Consider the following 20,550-nt stretch of genomic DNA (forward strand, 5'->3'; position numbering starts at 1 on the left):
GAGTGTTCAGGACCTCAGACTGGGGTGAAGGTTCACCTTCCAACAGGACAATGACCCTAAGCACAAAGCTAAGGCTTCGGGTCTTCCAGAGATTTGAGACTGGGACGGAGGTTCACCTTCCAGCAGGACAATGACTCTAAGCATACTGCTAAATCAACACTTGAGTGGTTTAGGGGGAAACATTTAAATGTCTTGGAATGGCCTAGTCAAAGTCCAGACCTCAATCCAATTAAGAATCTGTGGTATGACTTAAAAATTTCTGTACACCAGCAGGAACCCATCCAACTTGAAGGAGCTGGAGCAGTTTTTCCTTGAAGAATGGGCAAAAATCCCAGTGGCTAGATGTGCCAAGCTTATAGAGACATACCCCAAGAGACTTGCAGCTGTAATTGCTGCAAAAGGTGGCTCTACAAAGTGGAGGGGGGGGGGGGTGAATAGTTGTGCACGCTCAAGTTCTGTTATTTTGTCTTATTTGTTTCACAATAATAAATATTTTTATCTTCAAAGTGATATAGGCATGTTGTGTAAATCAAATGATACAACCCCCCCAAAAATCAATTTTAATTCCAGGTTCAAAGGCATCAAAATAGGGAAAATGCCAAGGGGGGTGAATACTTTTGCAAGCCACTGTAGCTGTGGGGCTTACACAAGTCCGAATTTCTTCTAGCCTAATTTTCAGGATATAAATGTATTGCAAAAAAAATTGACGTCACTGTAAATCACCCGCTAAAAACATGTGCACACATACTCAGCTGTGGAGCTTACAAGACCCAAATTTCATATAATTTTCAAGACATCAATGTAGCAGTAGAAGAAATATCACAATATTGGAATATGACTTTAAATAAAATAAATCAATGTAGGCTACAGCAGAACACATATATAAGAATACATAGGCCTCCTGCCTATGTGATAATATGAAGCGCATATTCAGATAAACATCACAGTACAGAACAAGTTTGTAAAGGAAAAATGTATTCCTACCTTAGTTTTCAAAATCTCCCACAATGACTCTCCCCATGTCAAGTTCATTTAACTCCTGACAGTAAGTTTCTTTCTCAAAGCCATGCCGTTTAGACTCCTTGTAAGGCTGTTTGGAAGACTTTGGCTGTAGTGTCTATTTTTCAATTTTGAATGTTAACTATAACCTGGGTACCCTCTTTAGCCTTGTCTACAATGCTTGCTGCCACCAAACGCACCTTGGTTCAGGTATGTTACTGTACATTCCACCTACTCTTTTGCTAATTTAATCCCTCTAGTCTTTTCTAGATCCAAATTCCCTACCTTTTTGCATGTTGTACAGCCCAGCTTTGAATTTTGCATGAAACACCAGGAGTTATAAATTTGCGTGTTCTTGAACTGAGCTTCCGTCCAAACTGCACCTGCTCCAAGCACTTCGTTGGTGGATTCACTGTCCCCCAAACCCTCCCCAGCTCCCAGTCCCCCTCTCCCGCCGAGTATGACTCACCAGTAGGCCTACTAGCTAGCGGAAATGCCAGTGGTGGTGCTGACCTGGTGGGATTAGCAGCGCTGCTAGCTAAGGCATTGCGATCAGGAGCAATTTGCCCCTCATTCCTCTCCTCCGGCACTGACCGTTCTCCGGCTTGTTTCGGGTTCGAGTCACTATCTTTCTCTTGATTTTTGGACATCAAAATGTCAGAAAACTCGATTGTCTTTTTTTAATAATTTTTGGGATTTGGCTTTCCCACGTTTCAAATTCAGTAGGAAGATGACTAGCCTAGGCTAAGTGACAAGATTACATAGGGACCTCTTCATTAGCTGATCACCACTACCAAGACCTGTGTCATGATCAGCTACTTACCCCACCGGCCTTCCCCATAACCTCTATGTAGAAATGAGAGAGCAGGTCTGTAATCAGTGAAGGATTGCTGCGCTTTGACAAGATGGTTTTTCTGAGTGGGCGGTAGAAATATCGAGGAGGCAACTTTACTTAACTCTGATCACTTTTACTAGAATGTTTATAGTGCGAACTGTGAAACAATGAATAAATCATGCCGTGAGAGGTACCGGATCTGTGCAAATAGGTGCCGGAACAAACTAAGTCAAATCTGTTCCAGCAGGATCCGGGTCAAATTAAGCACTGATTATAAGTTAAGTATAACAAATCTAATGTGTAAAATAAATTATATCCAGCTCAGGGCTCCAGCTATACATTTGGTTTTTCTAATTTGTTAGCTAAGTGGCTAGAGGTCAAGATCAAGCTTCTTGGTTACAGCAGAGACATTCAATCCCCTCCTGGATCAAGATCCCTGTTGCCTAAATTGCTTTGTGCGTCCCAAAAAAATATATCATAAAAAAAGAAATGTAAATAGCGGCCCTTGTGTGCACTTCTGGTAATATCGTTTACCCCTGTATGGTACAGAAACCTATGACGGTATGAAAACCTGGATACCGCCCAACCCTACCGCACGTCATCTTTTTGGTTCCCCGGTTATCCCATCTTCAGTTTGCTATTTGTTCCACAACATCAAATTCTAAAACTGGCTAGTTTTTCTTCCTCTCATTTGTCCTTATATTGGCTGTTAGATGTAAAATCAGGATTACTTTTACTTTGCTGCTTTTGGGTAAAGTTTGTCGACTTGAATATGAAATTGATAAAAAAAAAATATATATTATATTTAAACAGTTATGACGGTTATTTTCTTTTCATCCATAATCGTTGATTACACGGTTATTAAAAAAAAAAAATCGGCACAGCCCTATCCATGGCATTGGCATCCATGCAATTTCACCCTCAAGAACCAGTGCCATATCAGAGAGATGCTCTAAAAACACCACAGCCATGGTCTGCATCCCAAATGGCACCCTATTCCCTATGTAGTGTACTACTTTTGATCAGGGCCCATGATGCAACCATGGGGTTTCTTAACTCTTAAGGGTGGATGGTGGAGGACAACATACAGTTCATACAGGCCCGGGCTCCTGTCACTTTTCGTCTCTAATGCTAAAAGTAGACCAGCACAGCTAAGTGGCTTCCAGCCGCTAGCGCCGACAGGACAGCTCTTTCCCTTACCGCTGAATTTGCTGCTCCGAGGGTGGGATATAACTACAGCAACAACTGGGTGAGATGGGGTGGGCGGTTGGACACAGAGATACTGCTGACTGTGTTACATGGATAACGCCCTGGCAGTGGACCCAGAGAAGAGAAGGCAATGGAGGGGAAATGGGGTGGGGGATTTGAGGTTAAACAACAATAACTGGGTAGGACTGTCCACACCCCACAGAGGATAGATCGGCAGAGACGGCTTGTTGGATTCCATCAAACGTCCAAAAGGATTCTGGTAATTATTCTTGTAATACTTCCGTTACTTGCATAGTTTAACCATCAGTATTTAAAACATAGCTTTGTGAGGACTAAGTTCTCATAACGTGATCGCACAAAGTAGTATGAATAAGATTTTGATGGAATGGTTGTAAACCACAACAACACAACATTCTTTTCATTCCTGAGGTGAAAGAGTGATATGTTAGGGATGAAACACAATACTCACAGGGGATGCGGCTGGCATGCCAGGGGGCGGAGTTAGTGACAAAGCCCTGTTTTGTTGCCGTGACAATGACCCAGGTGCCAGGGCGGTACAGGAAGGTGACCATGACGACGCCATCTTTGCCAGCCTTGCTGGATGCCAAGGTAGACTGGTTCCCATAAACCTCCACTGCAGCCTCTGCCAGAGGTGAAAGGTCACTGTTGTCAAACACCTGGACTCTGATGAGCACCTCTGTGGAGAGACAGGAAATAGAATGATTCAATTATTCAAACTAAATCAGAAATCAACAGGATCATTTGCAGTGAACGCACAAAAGTATTGTTTGGTTTTGATTAAAAGTTGGAGGCTACACTTGTAGGCCATCGTACAATCTGAGAATATACAGATTGTTCTGCTTTTTCACATATAGTTGGGTTGTAATTTCTAAGTTCCCTTGCAGCTAACGATAGGAAATGCGTTGCTCTTATATAAAAAATGTAAGCGTCATCTTGCCCTACATAAAGTAAGTGACCGGGCAAGCTTGTCTCTGTTCAGGTGTTCTAGTTCTCAGCTGACAAGGCATGATGACTCATCGTTGTTTACCATGAGATCAAAAAGCATTTCATGGAGTTTAGCGGTACAGTGCCCGACCCTATGAGGACATGCTGGGACTTCTGCCATCAGATTCGATTGATCCTCCAAACCCCAGCCAAACTGTCTGGAGGGGCAGAACTGCTGGCTGATTCCACTGCTATGACCATGTGCTTTCTAGTACCCATGGTGATGACCTGGATCATACAGGCATACTCCTCATAAGCTGTTCAGAACAATTCTAGTTATTCAGTTCAAGAATATATTCCATGGAAAACATCCTCTCTCATGATCATGAGATCACACACACACACACAGTCCAAGGTCTTTTGACAGAAAGTTAACAGTTGCTTTTAATGGCTGTGATACTCTCTCTCAACATACAGACTCTATAGGGGGTAACACTACGCACTTTGCAGAATCATGTGTGTGTTGTTTTTGTCGCACTGCTTTGCTTTATCTTGGCCAGGTCGCAGCTGTAAATGAGAACTTGTTCTTAACTGGCCTATCTGGTTTTATAAATGTGAGATAAATAAAACCATTTAAAAAGTGTGTACGGCTAGCCAATTCACAGGACCATTGATTGGCCCAGTTCACATTTTCACATGCTCCAGAGAGTCCTTCACAAAACTCTTTGGATTCTAAATGGGTCAATGGCTCAATTGATGCAGGTTGCTATGAGGTGTCCCCAGATAAGAATGTTGGGAAAATGGGTCGCTTGGCAGCTACATCTAGCATGGAGGACAAGGCCCAGTGATTCCATACCGAGAAGATGATATCATCTCCATAATTAACATACAACATGAATCAACAAACACAACAACCCACATGAAGCTATGAGGGAAATCACATTGTATGAACCGGTACTCAATTCCTCTATGTGCCCAGATTACAAAAACACTTTCTCTGTGACTTCAGTAGGTTGTTGGTGGTCCACCATATACTGTAGTGCTAGGCAGAATATTATTGTGCCAATGCAGCAAGCTGAGGTTGTTGAGAGTGCCTCCTTGATTTTTGAGGATACAGAGCCAAGAGCTAAAAGGCTGAAATTATTGCAGGAAATACAAGGAGAAGCAAATTAAATGTCATATTAAACTGGACACTGACTGGCTTACAGTACCCCCCTTCTCTCGCTATCTTTCCAACCACCCTCTCTGGTACATATCTCTTTGGTTCTTGTTATATTGATGAAAGTTGAAGGAGATTCTCGAGAGGTATCAAACAAAATCCTGGGAATGGACTTATTACTGTAATGTAAACTTGCAAACTTGTCATGTACTGACCACTATGTCCTGAAGTTGTGTACGACACTCGCTCCTCTCCAAGCAGGGAAATATAAACAGAACTTTCTCGTTGAGCCCAACACTAGTGCTGTATAAATTGCAATAGCACAGCAATGTTTTTGAAACAACTGAAATGTATAGACATATATTATATTTGCAAATATTACACTCTTGAATATTGCAACAATTCACAACCACATGCAAACAATTAAAGGGTTTATTTCTTGTTCGTACACGCTAGCAAATGTAACTACACACAATACCAAAGACAATATCAGCATGTAAAGTAGCTAGCTAGCACAGTTTGTTTAGGTGATTTTACAGCTATCAAATTAGGAGTCTACAATCTCACCATGTCCAACCTGCAGATCAATGTGCCTCACAGAGTGGAGTCTAACATTCGCCACCGTAGATATACTTTTGAGGAGATCGGAAACGTTGAAAATGATACGCCAATGGTCCACGCGTTGCATTCTGGACGATTCTGGGACGAGGCGCGCTCTCCTTCAAGGTGTGAATGGGAGTCTATTGAGCGCTAGCTCAAAAACCCAACATGTGCATGAATTTCTGAGATAATTAACTTGCTATCTGTAATATCGTATAGCTTTGGAATCATTCAATTTCGTACTTTCGAGATTAGTTTAGCAACCGCATGACACAGCATGAACGCGATTGGTCGACCAGTCGGGCGTTATTCGATTCTTCATTAATTGGATTCCTATCTCATTTCTATATCTCTGGGAACCGCACCATGCAATGCACCCTGGACTAAAGAGGCAGACAAGTAGGAAAAATGTGCTAGACCCTCCATTAAATTACACATTTCTCGAGGTAGGAATATCGCAAAAATATGATCAATGGCTTATTCGAGAGAAGACATCCTCCCGAGTTATGACATCAGCCAGTATTGAAATCTGACATGTATGAAAGACATTTTCGCTATCTAAAAATCGTATTCCTATTAACTTCCAGTGTAGTGAGAGCGACTTTATCACAGTGCTATGTCATAACTGGCGTGAATTTTGCCTGCTTGAATGCCAATAATTCAGATACACATGAAAACATGAAATGCCCCAGGGAATCAATAGAACATCACTCAGAGATGCACAAAAACAATAGAACATTCAAAATGGGTGAACCTTTCATGTAATACGCTGAAGTTGTAATGTAGGCCTAAGCGCCATCTAGCTATGGTTCAGCTAATGTCAGCATTCAGCTAAATAGGAAAATGCAGAAATCATTTCGTTTTGTTTGCTACCTAGCAAGCTCTGTAGCTATTATACTATGAACGACACCGTATGATAAAGTTACTGTACCTTTATATTCGTATGAGAGGGGTCAACGTTCATGTTTGATATGCAAACGTTAGTAGCTAGCCAGCTATGCAAGCTCATTTAATGCATGTACGAACAAGAAATAAACCCTTTAATTGTTTGCATATGGTTGTGAATTATTGCAATATGGTTTGGTTGTATTATTTAAGAGTGTAAAAGCGTTATGTTTTAGATGAAAAGTTGCTTGCTTCCTCCACTGTCCAATTGCCCCATACTGGGCTCGAACCAATGATTCTCTGCTTTGCAACACACGTGACCGCCCTCCTTGACAACGTACCAACAGTTTGAGACACCTAAAAGTTACTGATTGGATGGCTACATCTGCAACATTTCAAGCTAGCTCTGGAGTGAGTTTATGGCACATTCTTAACTCCGTTACACTTGTTTATTGGCTAGTGGCTACTGTGATGTTTAAGGGAAATTGGAGCTGCAGAGCAAGAATGTCAAGTTGCCAGCTTCAACAAAAGGTACGGCAAAGATGTGATGTAAATTGAAAAGTGTATGTCAATTAAAATCTTGTTGCAGTGCCTCTCCTTCAACTTTCGTCAATGAGAATAGGGAGAATAGGCTCCCCATACCCTCGCTCACTCCTCTTTCTCTCTCCCTCCCTCTGGTACCTCTCTATTTTTCCCACCTCCCTCTCTCCCCCCTTCCCTTCCTCCCTCTGCAGATGGGTATTCAGAAAAGGCTGAGGGAAGCTGAGCAGCAAGGGTGGCCTTGGAATAGAAAGGTAAGTATTCCTGCAATCCAACATCCCATTTCCATGTTTGCTCACAGCCAGCTCTTCCTGTATGTACAGTAGGTTCATTTCCATTCCATTGTTTAACACACACATTACCCACCACAATCTGATCTGTGCCATCTCATTCTGGCTACGGGCCAAATCTCATCTAGTCACTTCACACCTCGCTCACACTACACAACTCAATATAAAATTGGTGATTTTTCTGATTGAGGTACTAACTGTAGGCTGTTTGAATAGAAATCATCTGTTATTCAACGTTCATACACTTTCTTTCTTTAGCCTCCCTAGACATGACGCACAAACCTATTCAAGCATACATGTGTGTTACTAACGATGAGGTTTAGGGGGTGAACGAGGACAGTTCCTGTCGGTGACGTTTAAGATGAGGGAGGAGTATTTTTGTTGTTGTTGTTGAGCATGGCCTTATTTCTATTACAGAATATGACTGTCATTCATATTCCATTCACCCAGCTCAATGTATCGTCAATAGATTTAGGCTACAAAATGACACTCAAATTTTCCCTATACCCATCATGAGGTTGCAACAATCTAAAAGTCTATGAATGAAAGTTTATAACGTAGGTACACAGGTCGAGGGAATTCATTTGAGTAATCACATTCGATACCGCCTTGCACACTCTTGCCTGCATCAAGCTGATCTAGGGTGTGATCATCAGTCCAACAATTGCAAAAGAGAGTTTCTATTGTAATCCCAGTTTGGTTCCGTTTGTGTCAATTTAAGAAATGTTTTTCAACAGAATCGGTGGAATGAATACACACTTGATCACACGCAAACACAGTTCACTTTCATAGCAGCCACATACAAACAGCATGATAATTTTTGCTCGTTGTATAACTCCTACTCGAATCTACGCACTCTCCTTCTCTTACCTTTTCCCTTCGCTTGTGGACTTCAGTGCACAACATACCAGCTGTCTCAGATCAGGTGAGAAAAAAAAATCCAAGCCAAACCATATGACTGTTACACACAGCCTACATCGTTGTCAACATAACTACTATAACTAACGTGTTGTAAACCCGCTAGAATCATGCAGTACAGTGTACAGTCAGCTAGCAGTTTAGTAATTACACCGGTGGGCCCGGGTTGCAATAAATTAATAAAACCAAAAGCTTACCTTAACTTGGAAGAGTTCCAGTGTTGGATAGCCATAACCAGCTATCTAACATAGCATCCCTCGCCGTTAGAGCCTGGTGTTTGAGTAGGCTGAACAAGCTAGCTGCATTCACTAGCTAAGTGAAAGTGAGAAAAAAAAGAAATATAGCTAGCTCTCTTTCTCTCTCTTGCTTCTTCATTTTATGCACTGCTGTGCAAACTAGCTAGATTCATTATCTGATCCTTTGATTGGGTGGACAACATGTTAGTTCATGCTACAAGAGCTCTGATAGGTTGAAGGACGTCCTCCGGAAGTTGTCGTAATTACTGTGCATGTCTTTGGAAGGGGATGAGAATCATGAGCCTCCTAGGTTTTGTATTGAAGGCAATGTACCCAGAGGAGGACAGAAACTATCTGTCCTCCGGCTATAACATGGTGCTACCCTATAGAGTTCCGGCAGCTACTGTAGACCTTGATTGCAAAACAGTGTGTTTTAATCAATTATTTGGTGATGTGAATATATTCAGTTTAGTTCAATCTAAAAAGGATAACTTTTTTTATGTTTCACTATTTTTATGAAATTCACTGAGGAGGATGCCTCCACTGAACGAGGGTGTAAAACGGAGATCATCTTCATTGTGTGTCTTTCGCTCCTCTGTCCCGATGCCTAAACACACTGCTGCTGTCTCTTCTTGTAAAAATGTGCCATCGATTACACACTCACTATCAGGTGGTCTCAGTGCAAGCAGTAATTGTTCCAGAATGCAATGCAGTGACAAGGGCTCCGCGGGCCACAGGAAGAGCCAAAGAGAGATAGCGGTCTTGTTTGTTAAAGGAGAGAGAGGTGGGGGGAGCAGGAGCATACAGACCCCAGCCATGCAGGAATGTCTGTCCTTGCCTGTGACCCTCATCAGTAGCCAGCAGACTCTGGGCACTCCATCCAGTCAGACAGACAGACAGACAGACAGACACACAGCTCTCCTGAGACTGGGGGATATGGTGGAGCACTTTGACTGATGAATAGCTCCTTAGAATTTGTATCTGACGTGGGGTAAGAACTTCCCTTACGGAAAAACCACATGAATTTCACGTGATCTTATGTGAAGTTAATGTGATAATGTGACAAAATGTAAAAGCAACATGCGATAACAAGAAACTACACATGTGAAAACATTTGAGCACATGTGATAACATGATCTAATGTGAAATGAATGGGGATGCAACATTTCAACATGTGATACCATGAAACTACACATGACAACATTTGAATGTTTTTAACTTATAAAAACATTATATAACTTAGAAATGCCTTAGTTCAACCCAAAATACAAGCTTGTTTTACTACAATGTTTGTAAAGAACAAATGCTAATTTCTTGTTAAACTGCAATTCACATGTGAGGTGAAAAATGGTATTCTCCTCATATGTGAAAAGGTGGTGGTATCATGTGAACTCTACATTGAATACATGTGAACAACTGACCTCACGTGTCTCTTATGTTTTCACATAAACATTTCAGCTCAATGTGTGAACAGTTATTTCATATGTGAAAATATGATTTCATAAATTTTTTTGGTAAGTAATGAAATGGTATGGGGTTTTTAAAGCTGGAATCCTTAGTTGCTATATCTATTTTTGGACTTATCAATTAATGATACAGTTGAAGTCGGAAGTTTACATACACTTAGGTTGGAGTCAGTAAAACTTGTTTTTCAACCACTCCACAAATTTCTTGTTAACAAACTATAGTTTTGACAAGTCGGTTAGGACATCTACTTTGTGCATGACACAAGTACTTTTTCCAACAATTGTTTACAGACAGATTATTTCACTTATAATTCACTGTATCACAATTCCAGTGGATCAGAAGTTTACATACACTAAATTGACTGGGCCTTTAAACAGCTTGGAAAATTCCAGAAATGATGTCATGGCTTTAGAAGCTTCTGATAGGCAAAAAAATGTAGATCTCCACAAGTCAGGTTCATCCTTGGTAGCAATTTCCAAACGCCTGAAGGTACCACGTTCATCTGTACAAACAATAGTACCCAAGTATAAACACCATGGGACCACGCAGCCGTCATACCGCTCAGAAAGGAGACGCGCTCTGTCTCCTAGAGATGAACGTACTTCGGTGCGAAAAGTGCAAGGACCTTGTGAAGATGCTGGAGGAACAGGTACAAAAGTATCTATATCCACAGTAAAACGAGTCCTATATCGACATAACTTGAAAGGCCGCTCAGCAAGGAAGAAACCACTGCTCCAAAACCGCCATAAAAAAAGCCAGACTATGGTTTGCAACTGCACATGGGGACAAAGATCGTACTTTTTGGAGAAATGTCCTCTGGTCTGATGAAACAAAAATAGAACTGTTTGGCCATAATGACCATCGTTATGTTTGGAGGAAAAAGGGGGCTTGCAAGCCGAAGAACACCATCCCAACCATGAAGCACGGGGGTGGCAGCATCATGTTGTGGGGGTGCTTTGCTGCAGGATGGACTGGTGCACTTCACAAAATAGATGGCATCATGAGGGAAGAAAAATTATGTGGATATAGTTAAGCAACATCTCAAGACATCCGTCAGGAAGTTAAAGCTTGGTCGCAAATGAGTCTTCCAAATGGACAATGACCCCAAGCATACTTCCTAAGTTGTGGCAAAATGGCTTAAGGACAACAAAGTCGAGGTATTGGAGTGGCCATCACAAAGCTCTGACCTCACCCAAAATTCACCCAACTTATTGTGGGAAGCTTGTGGAAGGCTACCCGAGACGTTTGAACCCAGTTAAACAATTTAAAAACAATGCTACCAAATACTAATTGAGTGTATGTAAACTTCCGAACCACTGGGAATGTTAGTTAAAGACTTAAAAGCTGAAATAAATCACTCTCTACTATTATTCTGAGATTTCACATTCTTAAAATAAAGTGGTGATCCTAACCTAATTTTTACTAGGATTAAATGTCAGGAATTGTGAAAAACTGAGTTTAAATGTATTTGGCTAAGGTGTATGTAAACTTCTGACTTCAACTGTATATACTATACCCATTGATTCTTGAAGAATATAACTTATAAATGCCTCATCAGCTTAGTTCAACCCAAAATACAAGCTTGTTTTACTACAATGTTTATAAACAACAAATGTAAACAAACACTGTATAGCCTCAAAACATGGCTAAAAATATAATTTTGCTCGGTCTATGAATTTGAGAGTGGTTACATTACTCCAGGCCCATCCCTCAGCTTTTCTCCAAAACACAGGTGGAGTGACAGCTTTGGTATTGTTTCAATTAAGGTTTTTAGCTTTAAGCTAAATGGCACACTGTTGAGCTAAACTGTGAAATGCATTTTTTTTGTAGAATTCTCAGAAGTCACCTATAATACAGTACATCTCTTCACTTAGCAAATGAGTGCCATCTGCACTGCTATTTTCGTTATTTGTTAATCTGACAATTTTCTCATCATTGATCAAATTATCTCAGCAATTTGAAAACCCTCAGATAAAAAAATTAAATCAATGATGAGAGAATAGTCAGATTTCACAGAACTTCATGTGAAATAGCATCACGTGAAGTTTTCCAAAACCACATGGTTGTACATTATTTATAATAATAACAATAATAACATTACAAAATAAAATGATGCATGTGCAGAATATGTGAAATCTGGTGATTTTCCACATGTGAAATCATGTGTTTCTTTTTACCACAAGGGCTTCCTCAACCTGGACAGCCTTGTAAAACTGTTTGGGTGAGTTTCCTGAGAGGGCAGATAGGATGGAAGGCTGACGTGTCACAATCACAGTCTGTCCTTCTGCTGTGAGCAAGGTCAAACCTCCTTGGAAACTCTTTGATCTTAGGAGACTCACTCTTACCCCAAATGAAACACAAAGGGTTTGAGGTAGAGGTACCAAGGGCGAGGAGAGAGTTAAGAGAAGATAAATCAAACCAAATCACCTCCACCTCCTCCCTACGCACATCGACCTGCTGGAAGTCATCATGAGGGACTTCCTCAGGCTACACATAGAGGGGGAGAGGAGAGAGAGAGCTGGAAAGAGAGAGACTTGGTGGGTGGGGGGGGTCGATGGTTAGGTCCACAGCTGGAGTACATCAGTAGAGAGGATCTCTCTCAGGCCTCAACACCATTATCTACCAGGGCCCAGGGGGAGAGTTATATGGTGTGTGAAGGTTGTTAGGGGTCCTTAAAGTTGGGTTACAGCTTTGGATGAGACTTTCAGCTTGAACCCTACCACCTACATGCTAAAAAAGTTATATTTGGTTACACACAAGCAGGGCCCCAAAAGCATTTAATGTGTAACATTGAGATCTTTACCAAGACATTTCAGCACAATTACAGCTCCACTCTCCAGCGTGAGATGAGATGAGCTTAGAAAGTGAATGGTTTGCTGCTTTTGTCGTAACATGCGTGGAGGTTTCTGACTAACTCTGCAAGCGATGATCGCTTAGCTTGTCATTACATGAGTAAAAGTTTCGATTAAATGAAAAAGATTGTAGCTTCCTCAGCAGCAGGTTAACAGTGCAGTACACACAGGTTGATAATGCTGATTTCGAAGTGTCATAAACTACTGCTTAGTGTCCCCAGAGAGGAAACCCATCCACCGGTCAGACAGTGTTGGCCCTGGTGCAGGGCATTGTTCCATGTGGAATCACAGGACACATCAAGGCTGTTCTAGAACAGGAAAACACAGTTCCAAGCCAAAGTCCACAAACAGTTCCCCCTACTGTGCTCTCCTTGAGAGCCAGGATCCCAGTGACAAGAGGCTAGTCCCCTTGATTACCACAGAGGAAAAAGGAGAGGACACTAAATACACTCGGTATGAGAAAACAGGATAATACACACCAATCAAACAGATGGCACAATTTCTGATTGATGAAGTAGAAACATAATTGTTACAATCAACTCAGAGTTAATGCACCATCCCTGCTTTTTCTTTACCGGTGCCATCCTGCTCCATATGAAACGAATAGTAATTTCCCGATCTGTAATTATGAACACTGATTCATATCATTAAGGGGGTCACTACTTTTCATTGCTGGGTAACAGTAATTGTTTCTGCTCATTTGCACAAGAAGGAAGTGGCGAATAATCCAATAAAATCACATGATTTCACCCCATGAATGAGTGGCGTGCAAATGACCGATACTTCCATAGTTAACAGTCACGATTCCACAGAACCTGATGTCTACACAACAGGCCGAATGCGGCAATTTGTTACCATGGCAATCATGGACGAACACGCTCACCCGCGCCCACACAAAACCCCAGCTAGTACATATTAATGGTATCAAAAGCTTTTGTGTTACATAGTAATACATAACTCACAGAAGACTGTTGAATCTACATGGTGTTTAGGCACTCATAGCACTCAGAGCAAAAGAGTGATATCTGAATCAAACAGCTGCTGGAAGGGGAAAAAAAACACAATTGCACGATCTGGTTACACTCGGAATAATCTGTGGTCAGAGTGAGGCCACGGCAGCTTGCTGGGATGCAGTAATACAACTTGGTCATCATGTCCAGATGTTTTGGATCTCTGCAGCCTAGCCCAGATGTTTAAAGCTGGCCCGGGACATCACATCGGCTTGTACTGCATGTGGTCAGTGAGAGGATTAAGAGGAGTAGCTAGAGAAACTAGCATGTGGAGGTGAATTACATACACAGAGCCTTTCATACAGTGTCTCCAGACAGTATATGGCACTGACATACATACAACAACCTTGTACAGTGTCAGTATCTCACAATTGAATTATGGATAATCATGCGTTAACCTAACAACATAATAAATCAAGGAAAGATATCATGACGGTTATACGACGATGTAGCTCACCCACCCTCACACCGAGAAAGGGTAGTTGCGAAACTAACAACATTGCTGTGTCCATCATTTCCTGCAACTTTTTTGCATTTTCTTTGCAATGTCATAAAGCGGCAGGTAAGAGTCTTGGGCCAGTAACTGAAAGGTCGCTGTTTCGAAACCCTGAGCCGACTAGGTGAAAAACCTTTCGATGTGCCCTTGAGCAAGGCACTTAACCCTCATTGCTCCTGTAAATCGCTCTGGATAAGAGCGTCAAAAAATAGTTTATTTTCTTACCAGTCTTTTTGAGTCATTCTTTCTTTACAAAATACGTTGTGTGCCAACTTGTATTTTGGGAATATGGAAGCAAATTCTCTTTGGATATTTTTATAAAACGGGTGTGTGTGGCAAATAATCTTACATGCCAAATTAGTCAACTGTTCTCAAACATAATCCATATTAAAATGTGGAAGCCTACTTAACACAAGTGAGATAATAGAAACAGAAAATAATGAGGGGACTTAGTTTTAAATGCCAATCCACAGAGGATTTGATATGGTTTCTTACTGTAAGCCTTTCCAAATATCACATTTTCCAAGGAGCAGAATTTCATCCATTACTGAGGGCAGGAAAGTTGGATATGAACTGTGAGTATCCTAGCCAAACTGAATACTATATAGCAAGTCAAACGATATACTTAGGTATTGCTTGCTGGCGGTCCTTGCTTAGAGACAAGGCAGGTTGTTTTAGATTTTATCTGGCTCACTTTTGGAGTAAATGAATCTCATTCCAGATTAAACTTGTCATTAGGAGGAAAATAAAATCACAAGGCAAGAATTCGAGGAAAGAGCCACGGTTCAGGGATCCACCCATTGTGCGGAAACAAGAAACAGTTGTTGGTCTTAAAAGATTTCCAAAAAATAAATGCAACCTGTGTCAACAATGTCCAGTACGAATCCTATTTGTTCAAATATGCTATCATCAGCCTAGGAAGAATACGTGCATGTGTGTATAACTTGAATGACGGTCCACCTATATATACACAGTATTGTATGGTCTAAAAAATAAGCACCACCATTAACCTGTGTCCTGCACACAAAAACCATGGAACACTTTTGCTGTGAAGTAATCCATGTACGGACATGACTTTCTTTGTACTTTAAGACCAACCAGTAAAGACATTCTATAGAAGAAAAGATTGAGTACTCAATGAGTAGGGCGTGTCTCTGTCTTAGCAGGACTGCGCCGGGTGTGTTAGGCTGTCTATATTTCCAAAGGGGTGCTATGCTGTGTTACTATGCTATGCTATGTCCAGACAGCTCTACTAGTCTCCTCTGAGAGGAGAGAGGGTGTTAGGTGTCAACAGTCGGATTCCTCCCACTGTACAGCTGCCTGAGCAAAAATTCCTTGGCAGACAGCCAGCCCCCCTTCATAGGCTACCGCTAAAGCAAAACAGCCTGGCTGGTCCTGGTCCACGGTGCTCTGAATCCTAATACAGGATGTCAGTCAGAGCAAGTTCCTGAGTCAGATAGACCCACTCTTTCTAGCCTGGTCCTAGATCATTATTGTACTGTCTTGCCAACTCTTATGGTCATTGGGACCATATGATTTGGCAAGACAGCACAAACTGATCTGGGACCAGGCTACAACTCTTCAGTAGAAACCAACTCATTTGCCCATGTCTCAGCTCCACTCCCAGCAGTAGAATGTATAATTAAAAATAAATGATTGAATTGCTAATTACAACTGACCTCTTCTTGACATTGCTTCCATATTTGACATAAGTGTATGTCGACTCTACACTGCCTGCTATTTCCCCTGGACGGATTAGTGAGACAGCATTTTCACATCACAATTTAACCAGCCATTTTTTGAGATTTTCAAAAGATCCACAATCCAGATTTTTTTTGGTGGCTAAATATCAAATAATTTGACCTGGAGAGGTTGTCGCCCTAAGCCATCAGAAAAAAGGGGTCCCCGATGACCACAATGAAGGAAAAACTCCATAAAAGCTGTATATGGATGCTGGAGGCATAAAAAGATAAAACACCAACCGGCAATTTTTGTTGGAGCGTATGGTTCGGGGGGCCGGAAACATAATTATAATAATTTGTACACTGCAAATCGACCACAATTTAGCCCAAAAATAGATTGTATTTTAAAATAACTAGCAATTCATACCTTGATCACGTGTCTTTTACATTTTTATTCATGTGAATAGTTTTCCTAAATTAAACTAACTTTAGCTAAATTCCTGGTGATTGTACAGTTTTTCTGGACCGAAAAAGTTTTGGCCCACTTTCCGCCTGTTGTCGACCACTGCCATAGAGGCTCAAAGTGCAGCAGTGTATAGATATGTACAGACTACCCCTGAAGTGTAGCTATACAGAACAACCACCCTGTCACTGAACTACCCCATGACATCGATAGAAAACAAACAAGAAAATGTATAATTTTGCTCAATAAAAACACAATAAAACCTAGATCTCAGGGTACAGAAGGGACTTTTCTGCTAAACAATTACAAATCTGACCAATTATGAATTTGAGCCTGTATGGTTCACCTGCCCAGCGGCAGTGGAGAGAAAGATGGGGGGTACAGACAACACAAATCCATGGCAGTCAGCTCACATTAGACCCCTGCCTGGCCAGGCCTCAGCCGGCTATTGTCCGCAGACCTGGGCAGGCGGCAAAGGTTGTCAGACCGATTAGAACAGTCAGGTGTTGGTCATGCAGAAACAGCCCAAGAATAACACACATTTTTCATGCTTTGGTTGTTGCTCTGGGCAGTGGGCACAGTCAGTCCGCAAGTATACACAGCTGATGCTTTTACATAAACCCCTGAACTCAACAACAGCAACACTGCCTCCGTCCTCACCCAAAAAAAATCTAACCAACCTCAGGCGCTAAGTGGCTAGAAATACACCACAGACGTTTGAAAATTCATGGAGACGTGCCATAGAAGCATCAACGATTGCATGAGTATCTCTGTCTGAATGACAGACAGCACCTGGCTCTTGTAAGACAGATAAACACAAACTTCAAAAGAAAGCCACAAATGGACATGTGACAAACTGCCTCAACTGGGTAGGAGACAACATTGAGGTCACTGAGAGGGGAAGGGGCAGGACTCACCATGGACAAATTACAATGGCAACAACATCAAGTTACAAAGAGAAGACACGTTCCACTCAGTCACTCTGATCTCAGAATTCAGCATGGAATAATGTTAAGACAAACCAAGATCACGGTTTACATCATACGGAAGATGACCTGGAATCAAAAGTTCCTTTTCAGGACAATAATTCAGATATCAGGATTTCCGATTTCCGTATGACCATTTTCATATATATTATTTCTAAGTATCCTTAACTCTTCTACCATACAAACCTGCTCTCTGGGGACATCAGGCTTACATTGAATATTGTGCTATTAGACTAAATTATGAATAAATAACATCCCCATGGCTAGGTTTAATCCCTACATAATTAATTTCAACAGTATATCATTAATATGTATGCCTTGATTACTGATGCTGCAGAGTGTGTGCACCGAAAATCTGCATCCCAAATGGCACCCTATTCCCTATGAAGTGCACTACTTTTAACCAGGGCATATCGGACATAGGGTGCCATTTGGGACGTATTCAAACATCTACCCATAACTAAATATGAATCTTCAGGAGGAGCTGAGCTGACAAGACGACAGTCTGGCACGATTTGACTATGTCCACAGCATCACCCTCCACTGATCTCTGAAATAATTTCCTTTTACTTCCTAGACCAAGCATTTCATTGGTAATGTGCTACTTTTTTTAATAGGCTCTGGTGATTCATCTCATTCTTGCTGAGCTACTGAGCTGTTAAAAGAAAGGAACTTCTACTGCGATAAAAAAGAGCTCAAGCTTTTTCCCACCGGCCTCAGTTCAATCCACAAACGCCTAATTCTTTCAGCGACTCGACTTAGCTTGGATGGGAAACTCTCTGACTGCGTCAAAGGGACATCTAATTCTGAGGAGAGATTGAGGTCATGAGCTCTATGATAAAGTCATGAAAGAACACAGTCTGACAAATCAATATGGGGCGAAGGTGTGGTCGTGGTTGACGACAACACCTTCAAATGAATGAATCAACATTTCCTGTCTCTCCAGTTGGGATACTTTCTATCAACCCACGGTGTAATAGCATGGTGTAACGACAAGGTGCTAGAGACTTTGATGTGATTTCCCGTTTGAAAGTGTTTCAAGAATGTGGAATCTATATAGCTATTCTGCAAGGACAAACTATTAGACCAACCACAAGCAGTTTGCTCAGTCTGTGAAACGAGTGGTATTCACATGGATCATCTATGGTTATTCCTAGATAATATTAGAGAAGCTAAAATATGAAATGACACTGAATTTGACATGTATGGGTTAAGAAGCTCTACCCGTCTTGACAATCTTGTCCAAAGCACTAAGCAATAAGCACATCTTCCAGAAATAGGCTTCTTTGGTGGGGAAACAGCTTAGCTAATGAAATATAGATAGCTGACACGACTTCTTAAAAGCCCTCTTAGCTATAAAAAGAGGCATCTACAAGGAATTGCAACATATTGAAAGCATCTGAACTAAACCGTGCTTGGACCAGTTGAAGGATAGGGAACTGTATGGGAGAGGGGGGGCTAAATCACTACCAAGCATTGACACTAGCATCCACTTCAAGCACCTTGGAAGTCCCCCATTCTCCTGTTCAGTTACAATGACAGACAGTAGGCCTATATCAGTCTGTTTAATTGCAAACCATAGTCTACTGTCCCAGGACGGCCTATTTAATAATAATAATAATAAAATGGTGGTATAAAATGGTGAAATGATTCCTGCTGAGAAACTGATTTGAAACAGGATAAATAAAATGTGTCAAAAGTCCTGGGAACCATAAAACAAACATTGTTGAAATGATAATGTCCTTTGGCCATTCATGATGCCTCTTGGGACATAACAACAAGAACAATGTCAACAATGGGTGCGTGCAAATGACAGTAGTCAAAACAAGCTTGTCGACCATCTCGCATTCACTAATGCACAATATCTTGCGCTATACGGGCTGTAAGACTTGAAACTCTTATAGGCCTATTTTTCTCGCATGGAATGATTATTATTATTATTTTTTTAAATAGTTCTGTTAACCATTGGTGTCTGACAATTGACCGTTTGCTAATTGAAAAGATCTATTTGGGATCTTCCAGAGTTACATAAAGTTAACGGGCTGGGATAGAAGTTTGAACTAAGCTGACGCCTCATCATAGCCTAATTGCTATTGCACATCGAAACGGAATAATGCAACTGCTATTGAGCGGATATATAGCCTAGCGTTAAATTACATTGATTTACAGATTTAACCTACAGATGGCCCATCAGGGGAGGGTGCTGCAGTTCAGTGTCCTTTGTTTCCTATTCTGCAATGAAGTAGCCACAAGACCAGAGCATGCGGCGACTACATTATATTAATTCGTGCGTAGACTGTTATAGCCGAATAAATGCGACGGTTACATAATAACTCATCCTCATCACTGAGAGGGGCACAAATAATAACAACATCCAATGCGTTAGCTATAGCAGCCTATCATACTCGCCACCACAGACTTTCCCCTCAAAACTCGAACCTTGACGAATCTCTACGAATAACTCACCAAGTGCTCCCTGGTCCGGAATGGATTTAGCAAGTCCTTCCCAAAGATTGCCGAGAAAAAGAAAGATAAAAAGAAGACGAGATATGTGCGGTGGTGGCATTCTCACTGCGACATCATCAATTCCACTTAGGTGGCCATTCATCCATATTGCTTTTGAGGTTGGCATTGACTGCTCCCTTTTCGCGCTGCCTCGGATGCCTACTCCTTGCTCGGCTCGCGCTCCGGAGTGGCTTCACAATTCCATTGTCCTACGTGGGAGGGGACGCTTGCTCTGCTTCGTGGGTGGTCGTGATCGCCCCCTAATGGTACCAAAGTAGTGTGTTCACAGATGGGCTCATATGAAGGTCTTTGGGCCCTTATAAGTCCATCTCAAACCCTATTAGGAGGACAGTGTAATTACAAATGTAAGAACACAGTGTTCCATTTCACTTAAGAGTAGGCTACCTATCTGTTTGCATGCACAATAGCCACTATTACTTTGCAGTTGTTTTGAAATGCATATAAAATGTCAA

General features: G+C 41.5%; 1 protein-coding gene across 2 annotated transcripts in view; it reads right to left on the reverse strand.

The window, feature by feature from the left end:
- The window catches only part of fam171a2a (family with sequence similarity 171 member A2a), a 68,462-nt gene extending 48,188 nt beyond the window's left edge, over positions 1-20,274 (reverse strand). Inside the window, exons 1-2 of one of the 2 annotated variants that reach the window (XM_029727335.1) lie at positions 20,039-20,274; positions 3,513-3,740 (exon numbers count right to left, since the gene is read on the reverse strand). In XM_029727335.1, the coding sequence (XP_029583195.1) occupies positions 3,513-3,740; positions 20,039-20,204 (394 nt within the window). In that variant the 5' untranslated portion in view covers positions 20,205-20,274. Of the gene's footprint in view, positions 1-3,512; positions 3,741-5,714; positions 5,994-20,038 lie in introns of those variants that run through there. The other variant, XM_029727336.1, reaches the window with a different exon arrangement.
- Between the last annotated feature and the right edge of the window lie 276 nt (positions 20,275-20,550).

Source organism: Salmo trutta, chromosome 32 (genome assembly GCF_901001165.1).
Source record: "Salmo trutta chromosome 32, fSalTru1.1, whole genome shotgun sequence".
NCBI lineage: Eukaryota > Metazoa > Chordata > Actinopteri > Salmoniformes > Salmonidae > Salmo > Salmo trutta.